General features: G+C 36.0%; 1 protein-coding gene across 1 annotated transcript in view; it reads left to right on the top strand.

The window, feature by feature from the left end:
* EIF3H (eukaryotic translation initiation factor 3 subunit H) overlaps nt 1–27,155 on the top strand; it is a 95,894-nt gene that overhangs the window by 18,648 nt on the left and 50,091 nt on the right. The window contains exon 2 of the mRNA XM_038555376.1: nt 4,867–5,023. Within this exon, the coding sequence (XP_038411304.1) occupies nt 4,867–5,023 (157 nt within the window). The remainder of the gene's footprint in view (nt 1–4,866; nt 5,024–27,155) is intronic.

Genomic DNA, 27,155 nt, shown 5'->3' with positions numbered 1-27,155 from the left:
AGCTTTCATATATCTATTTTTAAAAGAGGAAGCATGACATAAACAGTATTAATTAAAAATATATCAGCACTGTTTTAGGGACAGAGGCATATGGTTGGTTGAGGGAGGGAAATAAAAGGGGATGAACTTGACTGAAACAGGACTTCTGTGGTGGAACATTCCCATCTTGTGGCTTGTGAGAATAGTGCTGCTCAATATTGGAAGCTGTATTGGCATTCTGGCAACTAATGGCAGTTTCCTGTTGATGCTACTTGATACCTAGTGGTCAGAGCCAAAAAATTTCACCTCTAGCACCATTCCCTTACTGTCTTTTGCTGCCTGACCCTATAACCTTACACTGAACTTTTTCTGCTTCATGACAAAACCTTGCTTCTGCAGCCTAGTTACAGGGGCTTCTTCAGAGCTGTTGCCCCTGCATTCTGTTTTAACCTTGTAGTTACAAAGTTACTCAGTTATTGTCAAGTAATTATAAGTACCTTGAAGTCGAAAGTCATATCTCACCTCCCTGATTTAATAAGTCTGTGTCAGATTGTCTCTGTTTCCTTATCTGTCAAGTAAATGAGGAAATCTTTTTCACTTCATACAATAGTTATGGGATTGAGTCATTGTGTGTAAGATACTGTGGAGTGCTTGATGTAAGTTATTGATAAATGCTTAACTTTCATTCCTTCAGCAAATATATTCTGAGTATCTTTTAAGTGCCAGTACCAGTCAGTGTTGGGTGTTGAAGATGTGGTGAATAAAAACATCTCTTCGTTTCTATGAGAATTTTTAAGAGGAAAGCAGAACATGAATTTTTTGTCTTAGAAATATGAAACATCTGTCGAACATTTTTATTTATACAGTAAATTACTGGATATTTCTATAGAATATCAAAAACTTGCATGTGAATTTGTTCCTTCTGATCAGGAGTTTCCTTTTGACATCTCTCAAGTTTGAATTGCAAGTCCATTACATGAGTTTTTGAACTAAAGAATAGAGATTTTAGCATGTATGTAGGAAATAAGGGCATAAGATGTCAGACTGAAGAATGAGTTAGCTTAATTTTGATAGAAAAATTAAAAAAATATTTTTGGATGTTTTATCAGATTACATTACAGTGCAAGATCATAAATGATAGGGAATTATTTTACTGATGACTAAAGTCTTTTTATTTTGAACAGCATTAAATGCTAGAGAGAATTCATCCTTAAAATTTAAGCCTTCTTTCCTGATACTGTCACCTGTGGTCTAGTGTGTCTTTCAAAAGAAGACACATCCTCTTGTGCCTCACTAGAGAGTGCTGTTTGTGATGGGCTCTACTCTGGAGAGAGATTGGAATTCATTGAACTAGTTCTCATCACAGGGTTTTAAGCTTTCTTACTTATAATTACCCCTTTCTGTGTATACTTATTTATGTTGATTGTTTATAGCAGATAGTTAAACCACCTGCTTCTCCCATCTCTGGTTGGGTACTGTTCCTGTAAATGTTTTCTGGTCATCATAGAGAACTGAATATGACAGGTGATAATTTCTCTTACTTGAAGTACTGTACTTCTGTTGATGCTATATGAAGTTGCAATGATTCTTTAGGCATATCAAGCTGCGGTGCTGTTTGGTTATATTCTCTCCTATCCCTCCACTCCCATTGATCTACAGTTCATTTTTGTTACAGTTAAGACGGTGCTTCCGTATAAGTTATTTTTGTATTGTGGTAACTAATTTTCAAGTATAATAATAATTTTTCTTAATTTTCTTTGTAAAAGGAAATGGGGTTGTTTTGGACTGGCTTCTTTTTGAAACTGCTGGGTCCTTGTCATCACACTCCTTTTTGCACATGTGAGTGCCAGCTGTTGAATCAACTCTAGAGTTTGTCTAAAGATCTGCATTAAGCTCCTCTGTCTTCTGGCATCTCTCATCTCTCATTTACTTTGATTTCAACAGTAGTTCAGTGATCTCATTGATAGGGTTAAGTGTCTAGGAACCTAGGCAACCTAGACAAGCTGATAGGTGTGTTTTTAATAACTTTTAATTAGTTCTGTTTATCCTTTCTTAGTCATCCATGTTTCTTTTTTAAGTGTGACAACAAGTGCCCTTAGCAGAGAAGTAAATTGAATATTCAATTGAATTGAATAAATTGAGTAAGTGGTTTTTATTAGTTAGTGCTTTTTATTGACAAAAATCAATAATTTTGATCATTTATTATTTATTACGTGTCAGACCCTGTGTGAAGTATCTATCATACATTATCTCATTTTTTATAGTGTCCATGTTGCAAATTAGAAGTCAAAGATTTAGGGGACACCTGGGTGGCTCAGCAGTTTAGCGCCTGCCTTTGACCCAGGCCATGATCCTGGAGTTCGGGGATCGAGTCCCGCGTCGGGCTCCCTGCGTGGAGCCTGCTTCTTCCTCTGTGTCTCTGCCTCTCTCTGTGTCTCTCATGAATAAGTAAATAAAATATTAAAAAAAAAAAGTCAAAGATTTAGAAAGATCAAATAGCTTTCCCAGGGTCACAGCTAGTAAATGTTGGAACTGGAACTCCTACCCATACCTGCATGACTTAAAGCTCATTTTGTGCTTTTTCAAGAAGGGGAAGAGGTCTTTTATGTACAAATGTGTAAGATGGTGCACTTTCTTTATTTCACAGTATTGATGGTCTTAATCAGTTGGCTGATTTCTCTGTCAGGAAATTATCATCCTATTAACTTTCCACGTTAAGTTCTTTTCCCTGCTAACTGCTTGGTATCCTTAAAAGGGCTGGGTCTCATTGGTGTAAAATCTTTTTGGGGTCAGTTAAATCTTTTTGGGGTCAGTTAATCTGTGAGTAATCCACTGTTTTAGTTATTGAATTATTGATATTAAAGTCAGTTTTCTCGTTATTAAAGTTAAAATACTCACAAAGCTTTGGAGTTCGGCTTGGTTTAAAACTTGGTTTTTCCACTTCTTGGATGTGTGACCTTTAGCCATTTATTTTCTCTCTGCTTTTGTTTTGTTTTGTTTTTAAAGATTTATTTATTTATCTTAGAGAAGAGAGAGGAGAGGGGTCGAGGGAGGGGGAGAAAGAGTCTTACGCCGACTCTGTGCTGAATGCAGAGCCATATACAGGGCTCAGTCCCATGATGTTGAGATCACAACCTGAGTCAGAAACTAAGAGTTGGATGCCCAACTGACTGCACCACCCAGGCGCCCCACTGCTTTTGTTCTCTTGTTTGTTGAAAGATTATATTCCTTTCTCTTAAAATAGTTATAGGAATTACATGATTTGATAATACACATGAAATAATTAAGAATATTGCCTGGCATATAATATTCACTAATTATAACCTGTTATTAACTGGTTATCTATGATTAATTTATGTCATAATGTATTTGTTTTAAGTGAAACACAAATCAGTAAAATACTAATTAGCATTTTGTTGTAAGACTTATTTTGCCCTCTGGGAACTTACTACATTTTAGATTGTGTTGCCCTTTAGTCTTCAGGTCATGTGCTTATACTAAATGATGTTACTACTATTAATAAATACTATGTGCCAATTGCATTCAAAGCACTTCACATACATTAAAAACCTTATTTCCGGGCAGCCCCGGTGGTCCAGTGGTTTAGCGCCTTCAGCCTGGGGCGGGATCCTGGATTCCTGGGATAGAGTCCTACGTCAGGCTCCCTGCATGGAGCCTGCTTCTCCCTCTGCCTGTGTCTCTGCCTCTCTCTTTCTGTGTCTCTCATGAATAAATAAATAAAACCTTTAAAAAAAAATAAAAACCTTATTTCCTAGGAATTATAATTAATGAGTACTGTTACTGTGAACTTTTAAATTAATTGCATGTCCAGCCTTACAGTGTTACTTCTTTATCTTTGTGGAAATGTGATAGGAGGGAGTAATATAAGAGCCAGTTTTTCCATTAAAGGTTATTTGGTGTATCTTTCTGGTTGAGGAAAATTAGCTAGTGCTGGAGACTTTGTTCTTTGTTTTTTGTGTTACCAAACATCCTTCTTGGATACAGGTTTTCATTGTTGCTTTCTTTGGCTTAATGAGATGTTCTGTTCAGGAACCATCTTGAGATGTTGAAATTGTCAGGGGAATAGTTTGTTTCAGGTTTTCAGGTAATTGAGTTCTTTATCTCTGTGTCTTTTTTTTTTTTTTTTAAGATTTTATTTATTTATTTATAGACACAGAGAGAGAGGCAGAGACACAGGCAGAGGGAGAAGCAGGCTCCATTGAGGGAGCGCCATGTGGGACTTGATCCCAGGTCTCCAGGATCACACACCAGGCTGCAGGCGGCGCCAAACGGCTGCGCCACCGGGGCTGCCCTTATCTCTGAGTTTTATTGATGGTTTTATCGTCTCTGTCAGGAAATTATCATCCTATTAACAGACATTAACTTTGGATTGAGATGATACTTTTTGAAGGCGTTCCTGGATGCCAGACCTTTTGGAAGCCTTGACCTGAAGGTCATAAGTGCTGTACGTGGACATTTAAAAACATTTTTTAAAATTTATTCATTCATAAGAGAGAGGCAGAGACATAGGTGGAGAAAGAAGCAGGCTCTATGCAGGGAGCCTGATGTGGGACTTGATCCCGGGACTCCGGGATCACACCCTGGGCCGAAGGCAGGCGCTAAACCTCTGAGCCACCCAGGGATCCCCATGTACTGGACGTTTTTGACATATCTTCAAACTCTAGGAGTTACAGATGTACATTTAGATTATATCAGTTTTATTACTTGTATCAGAGTAAAGGAATTGATTTGTAAGAAACTTGGTTAGTTCTGTCACATAATTTTGTGATTTTTGCAAACCCACTATTTTGGTTCATTTTTTTCCTTTGAAATAAGGAAATGTAAATTGTTAGGATCGTTTTAAACTTACTTTTGTATTTCTTTTAGGTGGTATTAAAAATAATCAAACATTATCAGGAAGAGGGACAAGGAACTGAAGTGGTTCAAGGAGTGCTTTTGGGCTTGGTTGTAGAAGATCGACTTGAAATTACCAACTGCTTTCCTTTCCCCCAGCACACAGAAGATGATGCTGATTTTGATGAAGGTAAGGGTACTTATTTCACACGACTACAGTACACACAAATGTTGACTTGTGAGTTGAGGGAGGGGCAGAAGGAGAGAGAAACAGACTCTTAGGCAGATTCTGTGTCAAACTTGGAGCCGGATGCGAGGTTTGGTCTCACTACCCTGAGATCACGACCTGAGCTGAAATTTAACAGTTTGATGCTTAACTGACTGAGCTACTCAGGAGCTCTAGAAATGGTTTTTAATACAGATCTTACCATAATCTTTGATTATCTCTTATTGGGAGCCTATCAGGCCAGCCTAGTACATTTGATTACTGGGTTTCTTGAAAAAATTATGCAAATTATTTGAAATGAGGATTTATATTAAAAACTTCAGTAGTTGGCCTTATTTGGAATTTGAGATTCTGATTTTGTAATTTGGAGAGGAGCTCTGCTGTTAAGTTTCCCATCATTAAATCACTTGCAAATGACTGACATGGTGAAGGATAGAGATTATCATTATGTGTCCATCATCCATTTTCTTCTATAGTATTTTGAATTAATGTTTAAGAGGATCAGCATAGCCATCTATTTCAAAAAGAAGACACTGAACATTTCAGGAGTTGTGGGGTTTTTTGGTTGGTTGGTTGGTTGATTTTATTTATTTATTTATTTATTTATTTATTTATGCTACAGATATAATTGCTTTGTTAGCAAAGGCCATTAGTAGTTACAGCTCACACCAAAGGCCAAGGTCAATAATTTCCCATTTGTTTGAACCCTCAGGGATCATTTTCTATATAACTTTTTTCTTATAATGATAAGAATGAGTAGCTTAATTTACCATCTTAAACCATTTTTGGGTGTGTAATATAGAGTGTTAACTATATGCAGGTTCTGCAACAAAGCTCTGGAATTTTTTCATCTGGCAGAAACCTGAAATTGTATCCTTTAACCAACCCCAGTTCTTTTCTTCCTTGCCAGCCTCTGGTAACCACTATTCTGCTTGCCTGCTTGCTTGCTGACTTGCTTTCCTTTTCCTTTTTTTTTTTTTTTTTTTTTTTTAAATATTTTATTTTTAACTAATTTCTATATCCAAAGTTGGGTTCAAACCCATGACTCTGAGATCAAGAGTCACGTGCTCTACCGCCTGAGCCAGCCAGGTGTCCCATCTGCTTTCTGTTTCTAATAGTTTGACTCCTTTAAATATTTCATAAAAATGAAATCATGCAGTGTTTGTCTTTCTAGAGACTGGATTATTTAGCTTAATGTTCTCAAGGTTCATCCATGTTATAGCATATGACAAGATATGCTTTTTTAAGGCTGAATAATATTCTGTGATATGTATGTACTACTTTATCCATTTATCTGTTGATAAATATTTAGATTGTTTCCGTCTTTTGGCTCTTTTGGATCATGTTGCAGATATGTCTTCAAGGTTCTGTTTTCAGTTCTCTTAAATGTATACCCAGAAATGGGATTTGCAAGAGCATATAGCAATTCTGTATTTAATTTTTTTTTGAAGAACTTCCATACTGTTTTTCATAGTAGTTACACTAGTTTATATTACCCACCACTACTGGGCAAGAGTTCTGATTTCTTCACATCCTCACCAAAATTTGTTATTTTCTGGTTACTTATTTTTTTGATAGCGATCCTTCTAATAGGTATGAGGTGATATCTCAGTGTGGTTATGATTTCTATTTCCCTGAGGGATAATGATGTTGAGCATCTTTTCATGTGCTTGTTGTCTGTATGTATGCTTTGAAGAAAGGTCTGTTAAGGCCCTTTGCCCATTTTATAGGATTGTTGTTGAATTGAAGAAGTTCTCAGTGTATTCTAGATATTAACAGTTTATCATATGTATGGTTTGCAGATATTTTCTCCCATTGTGTAGGTTACTTTTTTACTCTGTTGGTTGTTTCCTTTGCAGAAGTTTTTTAGTTTGATGTAATCCATATTGTCTGTTCCTGCTTTTGTTGCTAGTGCTTTTGGTGTAACATGTAAGAAATTATTGCCAAGACCAATGTTAGGAAGTTTCTTTTTTATATTTTCCTCTAGGAATGCTATGCTGGTACCATTCTGCTTTGGTTACTGTTGCTTTGTAATATGTTTTGAAATCAGGAAATGTGATCCAGCTTTGTTTTGTGTTCTCAAGATTTTGGCTGTTTAGGGTTCTTTGAAATTCCATATGAATTTTAGGATTTTTCCCCCCTATTTCCATGAAAATACATTGTGATTTTGATAGGGATTACATAAAATCTGTAGATCACTTTGGGTAGCATGGGCATTTTAACAATATTAAATCTTCAGTATGTGAACACAGTATGTCTCTCCATTTATTTGTGTTTTTATTTTCTTCCAGCTATTTTGTAGACACCAAACGTATTCTTGCTAAGGTTAGTACCTTGATATTGCAGTTTGTCTACAAAAATCATTTTTTCATTAAAGTAATACCTTTAGAAACTAACCACAAGGCTGTTTTATTCTAGGCACTTGTGTATTTACGTTTTTAAAAACTTTTGTGCAGTATGTACTTTTTTTTCTTAAGGTGGCTAAGCTCTCCTTGTTTCATATGAACTGTAATATATTTTTTTAAAGATTTATTTATCCATGAGAGAACAGAGAGAGAGATACACACACGCACACACACAGACACAGGCTCCATGTAGGGAGAAGGAATGCAGGACTCGATCCTGGATCCCAGGATCACACCCTGAGCCAAAGGCAGATGCTCAACTGCTGAGCCACCCAGGCATCCTTGAACTGTAATATTTTATCTGAAGTACTGTAATACTCTCAGATTATGGTTGGGATTTTTCTGCACTCTATTCCAGGAGTGTTAGGATATCTCAGTTCCTCTCTTTACCACTCTATCTGGAGATGCTTAATTATATCTCAGTAATAACTCTATTAGAGCTGGAAGACTATAGGAGATGACAAGGGATTGTTAACATAGTTTTTGGTTTGCAGGTGAGGAGTCTGAGAGGTTCACTAGTAGTGACTCAGTTACTTTGTTAGTGGCGTAGTTGGGAGTAGAATTGTTTCCAGAATGGTTTATATTGTCACATAGTTTTTCAGGTAATTAATTTTGCCTTATAAAATTCTCAATTTAGAATACGTGTAAGAAATAATGGTCAGTGCAATTTGGGTAGATGAGCAAAGCAAAATGTATTATTAATTTTTTTTAATTAATTTTTTATCTGGATCCCTGGATGCTGACTTTTTAAATGGCTTTCAGGTGATTGACCAACATGCTATTTTATTAACAGGTACTTTAAGAAGCTCATTAAAAAGGTGTTTTAACAACATAGACATAATAAGAATTTTCAGTTTAGCGTTAAATAGTAAAAAAAAAACTTGCTGAGTATTGTGTGCTGTGTATTATATGTACATAGTCTGTAATTAATCTGCACATTTGAACGTTTTATCAGTCCCATTTTCCAAATTAGGAAACTGATGCTCAGTAAGACAAATAACTTGTCAAAAATAATTTAACTGGGAATTTATAGAATAGGGATTGAAATCTTTGAATCTGCCTGGTTCCAAGTCTCATGATTTTTCTTCTACATATTGTTGCTTTTGGACATTTAGTGAACTGGAAGTCAGTGATTAAAGGATATAGAATGAGGAGGCATCATTATTTTGTAACTGAAATCTGGTTTTTGGTAAAACAGCCATGTTTTTAATTTATCTTTATAAGCTAGTAGGATTTGCCATTTTTCTTGCATGTGAAAAATCTAAGATCATAACTCTGTATTTCTTCCTACCCTAAGAGAGAGTCAGTCTTGAATTTTAGGTTCTCTAACATAATTCATTAAATAAATGAATTTGAATAGGCTTTAGTATGTAGTCACCATTTGATTTTTATCAAACCTAGGCAAAAGCTAAATTTTCTCATTATATGAATATATCTTGGACTAGAAGAGCCCTTCATGTTTATTATATTAAATCATTAAACATCCATTGGTTTACGTGCTGCTTTTCTGTTACTTTATGCCTACTAAAACCAATATTTATTTAGGGAATATCCTTTTTTTCTACCCTTCACCTTATGGAAGTAAAGATCTCACAAACTAATAGTTTTAATGATTAAATATTTTGAGTTGCTTAGGTGTTTGTTTGTTTCTGTGTTTTTGTTTTGGTGCCTCATGTAAAGTGGAGATTTTTAATCTCAGATCTCAAAGTGAAATGTTTTAAATTAGGGGCTGACAGGCTACAATCTGGGCCTGCTTTTGCATGTAAAGTTTTATTGGAACACTGCCATGGCCATTCATTTATATAGTTTCTGTGTCTTGCGTTCCTGCTACAGTGGCATAGTTGGCTAGTTGTGACAGAGACCATATGGGCACCAAACCTGAATTTTTTTTTTTAACTCTCCAGCCCTTTAAAGTTTGACCACTTTTCTTTAGTGTATGTGCACACACACACACACACACACGCACGTACACATATTTTTCTTCTTGTTATTTTCCGTCTCTCATAAGATTAAAGAATAAGGTAATAGTTCTCTCATTGTGTCATGAATAGATGACTTTTTCTTTGTTGCTTATTCCATCTAGATGTTGTCTTAACATTGACTCTGAGTCCAGAATGTATTGTGGGCACTGTAAGAAAAACACTGATATCATTGGATATTTGTTTCACATGCATCTGGAAAGTATCAGAGGATGTAGTTTTTCCTTTATTTTAATGCATTTTTTTCTTTTGACCCTCCCCCCCCCCCCCCCGCCCCCAATTGAGTTTTGATGTTTAGGGGAACTGTCTATAGATATTAGGGAAGAAAAACATTTAATTCACGGTTGCAGACTTGTGAGCCAGGTACAGGTTTCCGTGAAAATAGAGTGTTTCTATGAAACCTTTGTCGCGAAGTGAAGAGGCAAATACCATTAATTTATATGGAAAAAATTTTGAGTGTTCCCAGGCCCAAGAAATAATTTCTGTTAGGCTTTTCTGATACCTTCATACACATCTTGCTAATGGATGCACAAAATAAATCAAGATAAAGCACAGATGCTTACAGGCACAGTTCAAAGCTATGGCAGCTTGATAGTGGGGACGTTTGTTAGGGCCACTCTTGCTGCTTGGCATCTGTGCTGCCTCTGACAGTTCACTGCAAAACAAATGCTGAATGTTATTTTCGCTTTTTGCCTCTTTTGGTAAGAGTGAAAATTCTCTTTGGATTTCTTTCAGTAGGACTTTTGGAAAAGTGAAGTGGTATACCACAAACTTCCAAAAGCAGAGTATGCCTGTATTATGGAAAGGTAATGAATGGTAGAAGGCCAAAAAACTTGGGTGGGAATCTCAGCTCTATACTTAGATCAATGTGACACTGAATGACTTCAATACTGAGCTAGTTTTTTCCTGACTCTGTACTATCTTTCATTTAACAAATGTTAATTGCTTACTGAGTACTAGAAACGTAGCTGAAGGATAATTTCTTTATGAGATCAGTGCCACTTTGGATTATGTTACCAGAGGGTGATTCAAAACCAGGAAAACTTGTGGCATGAAGTTTTTCTTTTTTCTTTCTCTCCATGAATTCACTTTTTGCTTTTCCACATGTGATAATTCTCCCTTAAGTGGCTTCAATCTTGATATTCTTTTATATTACTGGATTTACTTTGTGGTTAAAAGTGAGATAACTTGCTCATATTAGAGAATATATGCTTTTTAAAAATTGAGTAGAAAGACTCCTATTAAAATTCCCATTAGGGGGCACTATTATCAAGCTTAGGAGAACTGGAGACTAATTTGTTTTCTCAGACATGCTACCCGAGGCTTGCTAAAAGGGAAAAATATTTTCATCTGATAAGATTCAGATACTGTTTTATACAACTGAATTCCTTAAATATGTTATAAAGTGCACTGAATTAAACACAGATCTAATAACTCACTGTCTTGTTTTTCAGCAGACTAAATCAATTTAATATTGCAGGTGATATAAGAAGCTTACTTTATTCTGCATCAGAGCCAAATCCATAATTTTCATATTTGGAATGGACAGATTTCTTAGTTTGCTCTCTTTAAGTCAGTCCAAAGGATGATGCTTAGACTTCAAATAAGTTTCCTTCAAAAACGAAGCATGAAGACTATATTGTACTACTAAAATGCAGTTAGGGGAATGAAATGATGCCTAACTGACTCAGACAGTACGAACGTGTGCAGCATGTAGAATTTGTGAAGTAATTCCACACACAGACGTGATATGTACACAGAGACAGCTTTTGGCTTTTTTGTTCATTTCCACATACTCGAAAATTATTTTTTTACTCAAGTTTGGTGTTAGAGCAAGAAATACTACCTTAGACTGTTGGACACAATTATTTTGTTATGATTAAACTTCCAAAAGAAAAGCAGTTATGTAGAGTATTCAACAGACTTTTCAAAGCCAAAATATGAATTGGCAAAAATGGAATTACAATAAAATATACTGGGAGTTCAGAGAGAGTAGGTTTTATGTAGCTACCTTATTTGTAACACTGTCCACTTAAGCAAGCCATAGTTTGCATTGGGGAAAATCTCTGCTTAATCGCTTGCTTCCTGAACTCTCACCTTCTCTTTCTTCTTAGTTTGCCTGCAGCCCACACCCAGGGCAACACTGCTTGAAACCTCCCCGATAATTACTGTTTTGGCTTTGTATTGCTTTCAGTTCAGGGAAGAGTTGAGTCAGGATAGAGAAAGCTTTCTTTCTTTCTTCTTCTTCTTCTTTTTTTTTTTTTTTTAATACGGATGGGGACATTTTGTGACAAGACATGATGCTTATTTTGTATTATCTTCTGTCTGTGTGAATAATCAGTGATCATTGTGATCTGTTCGCAGATTCAGTTTTGAAAAAAAAATCTTGTTTTTACTGCATTTTTTTTTCCAAATAGCTTTTCTTGGTGCAGATATTGGAAATACATATAGATCATTTTGGAGTGTGTTTTGAAACTTATTGGAGAAGTCAGAGGATGTTTAATTTGTGACCTCAGATCCTTAAGAGGTATGATAAAATGTTTCAAATATCTCAGAAAACAAAACTAGTTCTTAGTAATTCATTTCAGCATTTATTCAGCAAATTACATGGAATGGGTGGTGGAAAAGATCCAAAGAAAGGGAACCCTGGTCACTGCTTTGGAAAGATACTAGGTGGGAGAATTATGAAACAGAATTGAGAAAAGTCTAGAGTGGGAAATGACAAAAAGTGATGCGAACACTCAGGTATGAGCTAATAATTCCTCCAGGGAAATGACTCCACAGGAGAGCGGAAGTTTGATTTTGTAGGTGGATGTTGTTTGTATTTTAAGTAATTTTTAAGGAAGTTACATCTTGTGAATTTGTTGCAATTCACATTTCTGGGCCTGCATAAGTAATACAAGCATTTCTAGAAACAAAGCAAATTATTGACTATAAATTCAACTTGGCATCTTTATCTTTATTGTTCAGTGGTAATAATATTCCTTGACAATATTTTTCAAATTTTGTGCTGATTTTGTATCCAGGTGGGGAAGCTGTTTCTGACATCTGGGGTTTTTTTTTTTTTTTTTTTTGATACATAAAGGACTCCTGACAATAATTTAGGGCCATGTTTATAGAAATCTAGGACTCATGCTGCGCTTAGCTCTATGTAAAATATTTGATAAATATTTAAATGTGATATCTAATAAATTGTAAATATTTAATAAAACATTTAATATATATTTCATTTTAAATGAAACAGTGTATAGGTAGGTAACTAGAGAGAATCTGTACACTGAATTATGATATAATTCTCCTGGGTACTGATATCTTTGTTGATATTCATGGTAGTATTTTGAAAATGTTAAACTGTTTGCATTTAATGGCTTATCACTGAATATTCAGGGCAATGAACTTTAGATTATTATTGCTTACTTAAATTATTTTGATTGCTCAGAAAGTCTGGTTTGTGATTTGGAAGTAACTTAAGAATTTTACTTTATATGTTTAGTCTTTGGTTTATTAAGGTGATTAGAATATGAGACATACAATTCAAATGTGAAGCATCAAGCCCAGTGTTTTTATGACTTTTTTGTTCTTTTACTTTGGATGTCTCAAGATAGTAAATACAAGAGTAGGAATAAAGTCTAGCTTTTTAAAAGTTTGAAGAAATTTTTTGCATTTAATGTTTTAAAACTTAGGTTTATTCCCTCCTTTTAAATGAGTTGAGGAATTCCTGTGCATGGAAGGATATATTCTATTGAAAATGTGGTCAAGGTAAAAGATTTTTCTGCTTAAAGAAATTAAAGCGCTTTACACTATACCCTCCCTTGGTCCCTAAAGTGTAAGTGCTATGGTTTGGAAAGAAGCCAAGTAAAACGTGTTCAAATTTTGTGCAGACTTAAAGTAATACTTTAAGATTTGAAAATTACAGGTGGATACAGTACTTAAATAGTATTTAAAATTCCTAAGTTTCCCAAGTCTAAAAGTGTAATCCTTAAATTACTATTCCCAGTGGTTTACATTTTAATTAAATAAAAATTGTCTTAACTTTTGAACCACAACAACTTTAGGTATAGATATTTGAATTTATTACTGAACATTAAGGTAATAACCATTAAAAATGAACTGTTTTGGCACTAATTAAATGTCAGAAAGCCACAGTTACAGTGTGTAACCAAAGATCCTTGCTGTTTCTGCTTTTCCAAAAATTGTCTTAAGCAACACAGTTTAAACTTGCTTCCTATCTTGCCCAGAAATGCAAACCAACTTATCTCACTAGGTGAAATTTTCATAGATCTTGAAACTTTTATCCATTTGTGATTACTTTTGTGGCTAACCTTTTACACCACTTTGAGAGTGCTGTTTTCATACCTTTATTTTTTTCCACCTTGAGGGTCATCAGCTGCTTTATTTTTTAGTAGTAATTTTTACCCAGTGCATTTTAGACACTTTCTAATTTATTTGAGAACAAAGGCAATTTTTATTTTGGCTTAAGTAACAGTATAATTGATTACTTAATGCATTATCATGCAACCCTACATCTCCCCACTACCCTTATCCTCATATACATTCATTTTGTTTTCTCTAACATTGAACCTACAGACATTTTAATATACAGCGACCTTTTTTCCCTGCTTGATTGGTGAGAAGATCACAAGGTTATCCTAGTGGTCTTTGTAGAAATATTACGTAATGACTGTTTTGTAGAATTGAATAGTGCTCACCTCAGAGAGGGAGTTTTTGATGGCAGGTTACTAACCCTGCAACTGGCAACTGTGGCTGTAAGAGTCCAACAGCAGAGTCCTAGGTGGGGCTCTTTGGACTTGGAGCATGCCGTTAATAACCCCAGCAGGCAGCAGGGCAGTAGCAGCAGTTGCTGTACAAATACCAGTTGTCCTCAAACCACTATCTAGCTCATCTCCTTTCACTTTACCTTCCCCCTTTTTTTTTCTTTATTCCTTTGTTATTCATTTCATCAAATCAATATTTAAGTGGGAACCAGGAGCCAGGCATTTCTACTGGCTGTTATGTACCTATGTTTCTACTAAGAATGTTTTCTGAAGTCTTCATTATGTAAAGAACTTACGTAGCTATTCTAAGCGATATATTTGACTTGAAGGTTTGTTAGCACATAATTTTAGTGAATTATTATTATGACTTTAAAATATTTTATCTATTCATGAGAGACACACACACAGAGAGGTAGAGACATAGGCAGAGGGAGAAGCAGGCTTCATGCAGGAAGCCCAGTGTGGGACCTTATCCTGGGGCTCCGGGATCACACCCTGAGCCGAAGGCAGACGCTCAACTGCTGAGCCACCCAGGCATCCCTATTTTAGTAAGTTAGATTATTAGTATAAAGTAAAGATTATAATGTTATTTAGGTGAAAGTGTCCAGAAAATATTTTTATGTAGTTGGGGAATGACTCACGTTTACAAGTATATGTTGGCAAATCTGTGTCTCCAAGTTTGCAATTCAGAGTGTTTCTGTTGTTTCGTTAAAATAATTTTGTTCCTGAAAATTTGTAAATTATCTGTTTTTCATTTTCATAGTGGAAATACTTTGTTTTTATTTTTGATCTCATTTAGTAGTGACTCCTAGAATTTTAGATGAACATTTTTCTGACAATAATTTAATCTGTAAATAAATATACTTGGTTTAAAAAGTCTATCACCAAGACTCTTTTGGTAATGTGAATTACTTCTTCTTAGATTTAAAATTTCTTCTCCTATTACTCCTATCACCACTCCTGCCCTGAAAATGTAGTTAATACAAAAAGATTTAGTACTAGGGGAGAGTGAAATGAAAGGTTTTATGAAGAGTGGTGACATAAAACTTGGATGGGTATTAGCCATTTTCTTTGGTGATCGCTTGAGGAATGGGATGGTATAGACATAATATGAAATATTAAGATCATTATAAGCCATATCTGAGTTATTTCCTTGCTCCTTTAGCTAACAATAAGACTGTGATGTTTTTATCAGAATCCAGGCTTGAATTTCTTTAGAATTGTCTCTATTCTGTGAACACCCTGATAGAAGATAGCCAGTTTCACATATATGGAAATGATGTGTGTATGCATAAATATTATAGTCATTTTTAAATATATTTTTAAAAGATTTTACGCACAAGCACGCACAAGCAGTGGGAGTGGCAGAGGGAGAAGCAAGCTCCCCGCTGAGCAGGGAGCATGGTATGGGTCTTGATCCTAGGGCCCTGGGATCATGACCTAAGCCCAAGGCAGACACTGTACCGACTGAGCCACCCAGGTGCCTGTCCTCCCTACCCGCCCCCCCCCCCCCCCATTATAATCTTAGTTGAGAGAATTCCCAAAATCATTCATGGACAGATCTTGCAAACTTTTCTGAAAGGCATAAAAAAAGGATGTTTAGAGTGAGTTCTAGCCAAAGTTCTGGTAAGGTTCTGGCTTACTACTAATTGAAATCAGGGGTCTCTCCAGCCTCAGTTTTCACATTTGCAGAGTAGATCACAACAGAAACTTTTGAGGGATGGCTGGGTGGCTCAGCGGTTAAGCCTCTGCCTTCGGCTCAGGGTGATCCTGGGTCTGGGGATCGAGTCCCACATCGGGCTTCCTGTGTGGAGCCTGCTTCTTTCTCTGTCTGTGTCTCTGCCTTTCTCTCTCTGTGTCTCTCATGAATAAATAAATAAAATCTTAAAAAAAAAAAAAAAAGAAACCCCAACATGAAATGTGTAATCCACAACAATTTAGGAGGGTTGTCAATAATCCTAGTATTTTGTCAAAATCACTGTGAGTGATATAGATGCCTGCAGTTGTAACTGGCAGGATGATATATTTACTTAGACGTTTACTTCTTAGTGTTACCAGTTACTGTCAGCACTACTGGAATCATAGTTGACTTTAATGTTAAACTTCAGAAAGTTTCCTAAGTTTGTGTATATACACTAGGTAGTAAAAAAAACAAAGGACAATTCTAACCTTTAGGTCAACTGAAAATTAATACTAGTTGAATATGTACATTCTGCTCAGACTCTTGAAACCCATTTAAATACTGAAAGCATGGGTTCTGATATTTTGCTACATGGAATGAAGAAAGTAATTATAGGTTAATCTGGGTAGATTAAGGGAGGAAAATAGTTTATTAAGTTCTACTGAATGCAGTTCCAAACAATAGGTTGAATAGATGGTTTAATTAATTTAGGAAATCATTGTTGACTGACACAGGAAAACTTTCTAGAATACATTGCTTTGCAGATGACTTAAAAAGGCAGTAGTGATAGAGACTGAGTACATGCATTATTAAGTGGTATGTTGTGCACTGTTTCCAATCTGCTGTGACTGCCATCTGCAAGCAGAATGAAAGAGAAGAGAGCATGGAAAGGAGATGGATTAGTTAGTTGTAAGGAATCTATTTGAACGCTGGGTGCCACTCGTGAAACACTGAGCAGTTACTTAGTGGTTTTCCTTTGTAACCAGTACAACTAACTGTCTGTAAACTGGAGGTGTGCAACATGTACACCTCTCACAGTTGACCTTTTTGGATGTCACAGTGTGTATCTGTGGTTGAGACCAAGTAGGAAGTCCGGGGATTTTAACTATGATCATGCTACCCTTTTCTTACTCTTCTCTATCTTTGGTTATAATCTTTTTGCTGCTTCGGTGTTTGGCACCAATATGGAGGTAGATGTAATATGCACATATTTACTGTGCCAAATGGAATCTTTTTGGAAACAAATTATGCTCTAAAACAAGTTTCCTGAGAAACAGTTAAGTACCTTTGAAAAACGTCAGTAAGACCTATAGATAGGAAAATTGCTTCAAAATCTTAAAGTTGTAACCAGAGAATCATATGGATGATGGAAAAGTTTTGTATGGGTGAGAGGGAACTGACTGGTACAATCTAACCTGTGTACCTTTGTCAGTGGATAAATCTCTTATTTGAATCTGAGGTTTATAACTTGTAAACAGTTCTTTTTATGTGCATATGGTTACCTTTTTGATGTAAACATGTGAGCCCTTATAAAACTGTGTTAACCATGAGTCATCTGGTACCTTCTTAGGAATTAACATACTTATATAGATGACTAATAATACAAAGCCACCGTGGTTTCTGTGGTTTTACCCGCCATGGCTCCAGTTCTAAAACATTTAAAAGGAGACCCGCTCTCTCTTTTTAAATTTTTTTGGACGAAGAGTTAGCTTATCAGAAAACTGCAGTAAACTTAAGCAGATCCATAACTGGGGGGAATTAATAACAGAAAGTTTTTGTTGACACCAGGAAGTAGATTAAATAGTGCAATTGTGGTAATGAGTACCATATATGATAAGCCTGAGCCACCTGGGTTTTATTAAGCTGCTTGATACTTTGATCACAATATTATTTCAAGGCTTGTCTGTTTAAATTGCTAAGGTTTCTCGTCATCTTTGTGAGTTAGACCATAATTTTTTTCACTGTGAAGAGATTTTTTTTTTTTTTTTTTTAAAGAAAGACTCTGCCCAAGCCAGAATTCTAGGGAGGTGCAACTTCAATAGCTAAGTGAGCCATAGAATGAGAAAATCTGTAAACATAAAATTAAAAGCTTGAAAGTATAGTAGTTGAATATCAAGTTATCTGACCTTGCTTCTCTTTAGTTTTTTGCTTGGATCATAATTATGCTTTTGTTTATCATATGATAGTGGAGTACTATCAGGACTTTTGGCATAATTGAATTAGTTATTATTTGATAGAAACATGTCCTTTTGGGCAGCCCTGGTGGCTCAGCGGTTTAGTGCTGCCTTCGGCCCAGGGTGTGATCCTAGAGATCTGGGATTGAGTCCCACGTCGGGCTTCCTGCGTGGAGCCTGCTTCTTTCTCCCTCTGCCTGTGTCTCTGCCTCTCTCTCCGTGTGTGTCTCTCATAAATAAATAAATAAAATCTTAAAAAAAAAGAAATATGTGCTTTTAAAATACAGGTTTCGTGCTATGAGAATATAGTACTGCTACTGGTTTAACTTAAACTGGTATTAAGTGGTGATGGACATCTTTGAGGATTTATGGAAAGATTTGAACTATTTCACCCATAATGAATGAATTATATACTAATCATAGAATTTATTTAATTTGTTTGAGAAATTATCTTGGTTTGTCTTTGAACTTGAAATTTTAAACTTATGTCTGGTACAGATGAATGAAATTTTTAGTGATCAAAATCAACAGACTCTATCCACTAATTTTCTTTACTATATAATCTTTCACAGATATTTAATACATGTTTGTTATGTATTTAAGTAATTATTTTGGTTTGAGAAATATATCTTCATTTTGATTAGTAAAGGGGGAGAACAGGGATGATTTAGAAATTTAGGATGTTATCATTAGCATAATGTATAATCATTATTAAGTACCATCTTGAAAATTTACATATAAATGCTTTGTACATGCATTCACGTGCTTTTTTTTACTGCTTTGATTTTTGAGTACTCTTAAAATTTTTTTAAAAGATTTTATTTGTCAGAGAGAGAGAGAAAGCACAAACGGGGAGTTGCACAGGGAGAGGGGAGAAGCAGACTCCGCATTGAGTGGGGGGCCCCACTCGAGATTCAATCCCGGCACTCTGGGATCATGACCTCAGTCAAAGGCAGATGCATAACCGGCTGAGCCACATAGGCATCCCTGATTTTTGAGTATTCTTAATCAGTTGGCTTGAAGTTTCCATGTCCCAGTGTAACTTTAAGCCTGGTTTTGGGCACTTAAGGATGTAATGTTCTTCTTTTAGTGTATCTTGTTTGCCCTTGGCAGTGAAAGGATTATATGGAAGTGGCAGTCAACAGCGCTTTTCTCTTCCCTGTTAAGACAAAAGAGAAAAGTATTAAAAATAGAAAATGATGTGAACATGGATAGAGTTGTTTACCAGGTGTTTGTAACATTCTGATTTTTGGAAAATAGAGAAGTACTTCTAAGTTTTAGGGATATGTGACTCATAGATTGAGGAAAGAAAGATGAACTCTGACAAAAGGCAGAGAAGCATGGATTCAGGAATAAGCGTGTGATATAGGCATAGAAAAATGAGAAAAATCTGCTAATTAGAGCAAGCACTTAGTACAGGGGGAATGGTCTGAAATAATAGGGTCAGATCATGGAAGACTTTGAACGCTTGAAAAAGCAGCATAGACACGAAGCAGCTGTGAATCATTTTAGGTTCCCCAGAAGAAGTGTGATAGTATAAAATCAATATTTTTTGGCCAGAGGCAGGACAAACCGATAGATAATGGGGGTTTGAATGAAGTATGGGCAGTAGCAATAAGAATGAAAAGGTGAGTTCTAGAAAGATGGAAGAAATGGCAAATGATTGAGATCAAGGTAGTATACACACATTTTGAGGGGTTGACTTCAGATATCAGACTTTAATATCTGACATATTCTAGAAGAATTAAATTTCCGCTTGTTATCTCTTTCCCTCTTGAATAGTTTGTAAAAAATACCTGTTGTGTGATAATGGTGTGTATGACAGAGCAGATGGGTATAGTAAATGTAAGTTGTTGATAACCAGCAGGGGGATTCCTGTACTTACAATACTGGCATTGCTAAAATATTAAATATTTAAGATTTTTCAACTCAGGGAGTTGTTTGGTCCATTTTGAAAGTACATATATTGTTTGGAATAGTTGATATGAAATAGATGTGACATGATATATTTGTTTTTGTCCTAATGTAATTGAACCAACTTGAGTTTGCTCTTTGGTGAGTCACAGATAAGAAACTATACCAGGTGAGTTGTCACACAAAGGAAACTATTTGTAGCAAATAAGGAGATCACTGGGAATAAGTTCCAAAGCCGTGACTCCCTGAGCAAGGGTAAATGGGTTCCTTTTTTAAGGATTAGGATGAATATTTAAATAGGGAAGCCTTGTCATTGTATGTAAGGCGGGCATAAGGCTGGGCATACACCTTAAGAAAACATGCCTATTCATACATTGCATGTTAGGTAGATGAGGCTTGTGTGCCTCCTTGAACAGAAATTTTAGTATTATGATAAGATAAAGGGAGTTGTCGGTCATTCTAGAGGTCACTTCATGGTTCCTGTGCGCAGGCATGAGTTAGGGGTATCCTCAAAGTGGTCTGGGTGGTCTGGGCCAGTGGAGGGTCTTGTTAGGGCAGTTTCTATCACTTGAAGGGTGGTTTCAGTTTCCATTTGCCTGTGTTAAGAGATGAGCCGGAAGGAAGAACTTAAGCAAAAATGTGGGGCAGAGGTTAGTGTGGTAAAGCAGGTGGGCAGTAAAGGTCAGGTCTTGGGGTCTAGCTGGTGACACTGAGAGCATTAATCTTTACTATAAAGATCCTAAGATATAGGGCAGCCCCTGTGGCGCAGCGGTTTAGCGCCGCCTGCAGCCCGGGGTGTGATTCTGGGGACCTGGGATCGAGTCTCACATCAGGCTTCCTGCATGGAGCCTGTTTCTCCCTCTGCCTGTGTTTCTGCCTCTCTCTCTCTCTCTCTCTCTCTCTCTCTCTTTGAATAAATAAATAAATCTTTAATTAAAAAAAAAGATCCTAAGATATAAAAATAAAAGGAAACTTGCTTCACCCTTTGAACAGAATAATTCTTTCATTGGATGGGATCCTTACACAGTTATGCCCTGTCTTAATGATAGCTTTTGCAACTTGTTGGATTCATTCATTTAACAGACATTGGGGTGCCAGGGTGGCTCAGTCCATTCAGTGTCTGACTCTTGGTTTTGGCTCAAGTCAGGATCTCAGGGTTGTGAGATTGAGCTCCATGTAGGGCTCCATGCTCAGCGTGGAATCTGCTTGAGATTTTCTTCTCTGCCTCTGTGCCTCCCCCCACATGCTTGTATGTGCATTCTCTCTCATAAATAAATAAATAAATAAACAAACAAACAAACAAACCACATCCGGATATTTACCTTGTGCATGTATCTCAGGAACTTTACCAGATGTTGAGGGATAGCAAAATGAACAACTGGAGTAGGAAGTTAACTGGAGTTAACCAAATAATTGTAAGTTGTGCTAAGTACTGTGGAAGAAATAAGCAGATGCTTTAATGGGTGGTGTCCCACTTAAGCAGATCCCTTCAGGGAGTCTGATATGGAGATATATTTGGCTGAAGGATAAAGTATATTCAGTTGACTTGAAGGATAAGAATGGTGAGGATAAGCTGAGTGAAGAGCCTGGAGTGGAAGAAAACCAAGTGCAAAAGCCACCCCTGAGGTGAGAATGTGCTTAGCGTTGTTTAGCAACTCTTAGAAGACTAGTGTGTGTCCAAATAAATCCTGCTGAATGAGAAACAAGGAGCTATGCCATTGAGAGCCTTGCAGGAGTTTGGATAATATTAATTAAGCAGCAAGAGGCTATTGAATTGAAGATTTTTAAGAATATGTAGTAATCTAATTGAACTGATGATTATTGTGTTCTTTATAGTTTTGTGACCTAATTAGGACTTTTGGTGTTGCATCGAAATGTTTATAGAAACTCAGTTTGGTGATTGGATTCATTGGTGATAGTGTTTACTGTAAGAAAGTTTACCCATGGCTATTAGATCATCTTCATAAAAACATAAAATATAAAGTTTGTCTGCAGTCTTTATTTTTTATTAAATTTTTCATTTTGGAATCATTTTAGGTATACTAAAAACTTTCAAAGATAGTACAGAGAGTTCCCCCTTGTGGTCTTCAACCAGACTTCCTCTAATATTATCATCTTACATTACTGTTAAACTCCAGACTTTATCCAGATTGCACCAGTTTTTTCCATTAATGTCCTTTATTTTTCTGGGATCCAGTTCATAATTTCACACTGCATTTAGTCATGTCCCATTAGTACCCTCTGGTCTATGATTATTTCTCAGTCTTCCCTTGTTTTTCATGATCTGGGTAGCTTTGGGAAGTATTAGGTAAGTGTTCTGTAGGATGTTCCTCAGTTTGAGTTTGATATTTTTTCATTGTTAGATGAGAGTTACAGGTTTTGAGGGAAAACCCCACCGCGATGAAGTGCCCTTCTCATTGCATTCTATTAGAGGGTAGAATGATAGCCACATGAAACCACTAGTGATGCTAACTTTGGTCTCTTGGTATGGTGGTGGTTGACATCCTTTTTGAATTATCATACTATCTTGGAATTTTGTGACTTAAGGAACCATTGTGATACAAATGTTGTGGTTGAAAAAATCTTTCTTGGAAGAAACAGCTTGAATAATTTTCCTCCTTATACTATGTTTCTAATAGTTTAATATTTAAATAACATAGGTAAATATTATATATTATGTGCCTTACTGTGTAGCTTTTCACAAATTAGATGACACTTTTGCTTTGCTTATGTACTGTATACCATCTTAGATAGACTTTTGGGTATATAACTTCATATAGGTGAGGTAGGATCCATTTCTGATTAAATCTGAATTAGATTTTGGAGAACATTCTTTGTAGCTTATTAGCACTTCAATATCTGGAATATTTGATAACAGCAATTAACATTACCCATGTGTGATGTTACACGGTGTTATTGGCAGTTTGTTTCCATGACACAATGCCTTTTATACAAAGGAACCCTCATCCAGCTTCCCTTAATATTAACATCTTATGTAACCAAACCATGGTGCAGTTGTCAAAACTCAAAATTGGCATAATACCATTGACTAAGTTGCAGATTTTATTTAGATTTTTCCAACGTTCCTACTCGTGTTTTCTGTTCCAGGATTCAACCCAAGATACCATATGCCTTTAGCTGTCATGTCTCTTTAGTCTCCTCCAATCTGTATCTTTTCCTTGTTTTTCCTGACCTTGACATTTTTGAAGAGCAGTGTTAGCTATTAGGCCTGTTGTCTGTCATTTTGAGTTTTGACATTTTCTCAGGATCAGATTAATGTTACAGATTTTGTGGAAGAATACAAGCAAGTGCCTTTCTCATCACATTATATCAGGTGCTGTGTTGTTAACTCAACATAGTGATATTAATCTTGGTTACTTGGTTTGGATGGCGAGTGCCAGGTTTCTCCACTGAATAGTGACTATTTTCCCTAGAAGTGAGTCCTAAGTCCAGCCCATACTCGAAGAGGGAAGCTAAATTCATCTTCTGGTGGAAGGGATATCAAAGAATTTCTGAAGTATATGAAAAACACCCTCGTAGTTAATAAATACAATAAGGACTATTGGGCTATATCTTAATTATCTTTTTCAATTATTATCATTTACTTTTCTGGATGCTCATCAGCTTATTTTTTCTATTGAATGTAGAACAGTGGCATGTGGTAAATAGTAAAATATTTATTGAATGGCTAGAACTGAAACAGGAGTTTGTGAATTGTTTACAAAGCTGAAGTTAAGCTTGATGCTCTAGTAGTGAGTGGAACAGTTTTAATAGTGCTTGAGTCATATGAAAAATTTGTTTTAGTTTCCTTTGTTTTAATTTTGTTTGTGATTAGGGAATGTATTCTTCCCTAATTTTAGCATATTTAGAAAAAAGGTTTTTTTTCCATAGCTTTGAAGAAATACTGATTAGAGTAAAGCAATTTAACAAAATAAATTTAGACCAGAAGTCCTATTTTATGATTAAAGGTACTAGTTTAGTACCTTTAGAATGTTTTGAGCATACGCTATGTTTAGAAGGGTGGATTTAACTTGAGAAAGCATATAATTTCTAAGTAAATTAGCAGTGATAGAAAAATCCCTTCCCATTTCTCAAAAAAGGTGTTTAAAAGTACCAGTGTTATGTTTAATTTAGCTTTTGCATTAAAAATGGACTCTGAACCCTAAGCATGCTAAACTTAACTTCCATATTGAATGGCAGTTTTACTTATGCCTTTCTGGGTTTCTTTCAAGCTGTCTAAATCTTTCTGATTTTTTCCATTTTTAAAAAGAATGTTGTTTGATCCACTAGAAAGAGGAAGAGTAAGCTATTTGACCATTGGTGTTTTTGCTAAACAGTAGCTAAGAAGTGAAGAGGTTTCTTCTTAAAGAAGCACTTGAAGAGTTTAGGAGATTGACAATTGGCTCTAATCTTTTGTTTCAACTGCTATGGCCACCACCCAGCATTCTTGCTCCAGGGCCAGATTATCAGTAGTTTTTTAAGACTGTTAAAGTACTTTGTCTCCTACTTCATTATTTCCATTAAAAACAAAAAATCTACATTGTCATTGTGGTTGATTTTCAGGGTCCTTACCGTTAAAGGAGAAGAATCAGAGGGGTGCTTGGGTGGTGCAGGTTAAGTGTCCAGCTCTTGGTTTCAGCTTGAGTCCTAATCTCAGAGTTGTGAGATAGAGCCCCATGTTGTGGGGAGTCTGCTTGAGACTTTCTGCCTCTCCCTCTGCCCCTCCCCCATAAAATAAATAAATTAAAATCTTTTAAAAAATAGATCTTTAAAAGAGATCAGAACACCTCTGTGTTCATTTAAATTAGCAGTTTTGGTGAAATTTAAGGAAAAGCTGTAGAATTTAGAGGCATCAAATGTCCAGTGTTACTGATGACAAAAATTATTGGGAAATAGAACTGTGAAATGAGTGGAGATGTAAATAAATGTCATCAAATCGGTATTTATTTATTGTAATTCACAAAATGATACAATTGCATGACAAGATGGTGGAGCTACACCTCATTTATATATATAACGTGTAACTCATTTCTATAGCATGAATGTGTGTGTGTATGTCAACCTTACATCTAAATTCTTAACAGCCACACCTCTGTTACTGATATGAAAAATGTCTTGCATCTCTTAGTGGAAAAAAGTATTGAACAGTGATATTTAGGAATAGGCAGCATTAAAGAGGTAGGAAGTAACATGAGGTTAGGATTTCTCAAAATGGGGGTAGGGAGAAGTTGGTGTGGTTAGCCATTTAGAGGCTGTTGCATGACCAAAGGTAGCTATATATGTAAGGTGTGCTAATATCTTTTAGTTTTGATTTCCTCATTTGTAAAATGAAGACAATTGGTAACTTACAACATAGTGTCTGTTGTGACCATTTTGTTAAACAGTTTGGCCTTTATGCCATTGACAGTAAGCAACTATGAAGGCTCTTTGTGAATACTATGATAATGTTCATATCTGTTTTAAGGAAAAATATGAAATTAGAGGAAGACCAGAGTATTGGTAGTAAGAATGAAGAGAAGGGGTAGATATGAGAAATTTTATGTCTTCTGAGTAAGGGGGTAGTTTGAATTAGTGAGTGATAGCTAACTTGACTTGTAGGCTAGGCTTATGAGAATGTAGAAAATTGTGGCTTAAACTCATTTTGAATGAAATGTATATGATGTATTTCTTTAAATAATCAGCCTTGTCACATTTTTGTATCAGAGTAATCAGTTAAGTAAAGCTATGGTGAAAATAGGGTTGCCTGGGTGGCTCAGTCGGTTAAGTGTCCGACTCTTGATTTTGGCTCAGGTCATGATCTCAGGGTCCTGAAGTTGAGCCCTGTGTTGGGCTCTGCACTGAGCTTGGAGCCTGCTTGAGATTCTCTCTCTCTCTCTCTCTCTCTCTCTCTGCTCCATCCCCTGCTCATGCTCTCCTTTCTCACACTGTCTCTCAAAAATGAATGAATGAATGAATGAATAAAGCTGTGGTAAAAATAGCTGCTATTATAATTATTTGGTATGTGAAATCAGAGCTACCCAGTAACCATGATTGTGGCCCTCTGGTGTAATAGTCAAAGCATAGGCTCTGATGTTAAACAGACTTGGCTGCATTTGAATCTGATCTGATTGTGAGTGTGATAACACCATCTACCATTCAGAATTGTTCTGGGGATTAGGTAAGAATGCATGTATAACAGTAAGGTGCAATGCCTGACTCATGGTAAACACTCAGTGAACAGTAGATATTGTTATTTTTCACAATTTTGGGTACATTTGGGGTATGATTTTGGGTTCATTGTATGCCTGGAGCCATATGAAATATATGGAATCTGTCTTCCACCATAGCATAATTTAATCAGGTGAGATTATGCTTATCAAATTTCAACATCAAGCCTTATTGAGTAGACTAATTTGCATTGTATAATACCAAGTAATCAGGGCAAGTTGAAATTCAGATTTTTAAATAGTATGATATTTAATAGGAACAAATAAAGGTTTGGGCCCTGAGGGAAGAAACGTAAACCATTACTAATTCAGTATGAGGAGGACAGGTTTAGCTAGAGGTTTCTGGTAAAGGGGGTAAAAAAAGTAAGTTTGTAATATAATGCAGTGGGAACCTTCTTATAATGCCAGTGTGATTCACAAGCTCCCTGGTAGAGTGGTCATCCTTATAATGTCAGTTTAATTCACAAGTTCATCAATGGAATGAACTCCACAGTTTGTTCCCAGTGTGTAGGAAGGTTATTTACTGGTAGTAGAACAGAAGTGTAAAGGGAGCAGATCTGTCAGCATTGGTGAAGGTTGGTAAAGGCAACAAACAATAGGTCTTTTTTTGCAAAGAGACATGCATTTTTAAAAATTAAACTTTCCTAAAAACCTTAAAATCTGTCCTTTCTTTTTAAAGAGTTTAATGCAGGCCCATTATTTCCCCTGGGGGGGATTTGTAACCTGTTAGGAAAGCCACAGTGAGTGAGACTGCCACTTGTGTGCCCTTATATGTGTTATAATATGGGGAGGTTTGGTGTTCTAGCCTTTTTTGTTTGACTGCATGTACTGCCTTAACTGTTTTTATTTTGCTTTTTTTTCTTTTTAAAAAGTTTCTGGTCTCTGCTTTGCATTCTGTTTTTAGAGGTTAGGCTGTTCTTCCTATGTTTTGTAGTCAAATTTATACATCAATTTTACTCTCA

The sequence above is a fragment of the Canis lupus genome, chromosome 13 (genome assembly GCF_011100685.1).
Source record: "Canis lupus familiaris isolate Mischka breed German Shepherd chromosome 13, alternate assembly UU_Cfam_GSD_1.0, whole genome shotgun sequence".
Taxonomy (NCBI): Eukaryota; Metazoa; Chordata; class Mammalia; order Carnivora; family Canidae; genus Canis; species Canis lupus.
This window is presented reverse-complemented; position numbering and strand designations above follow the sequence as displayed.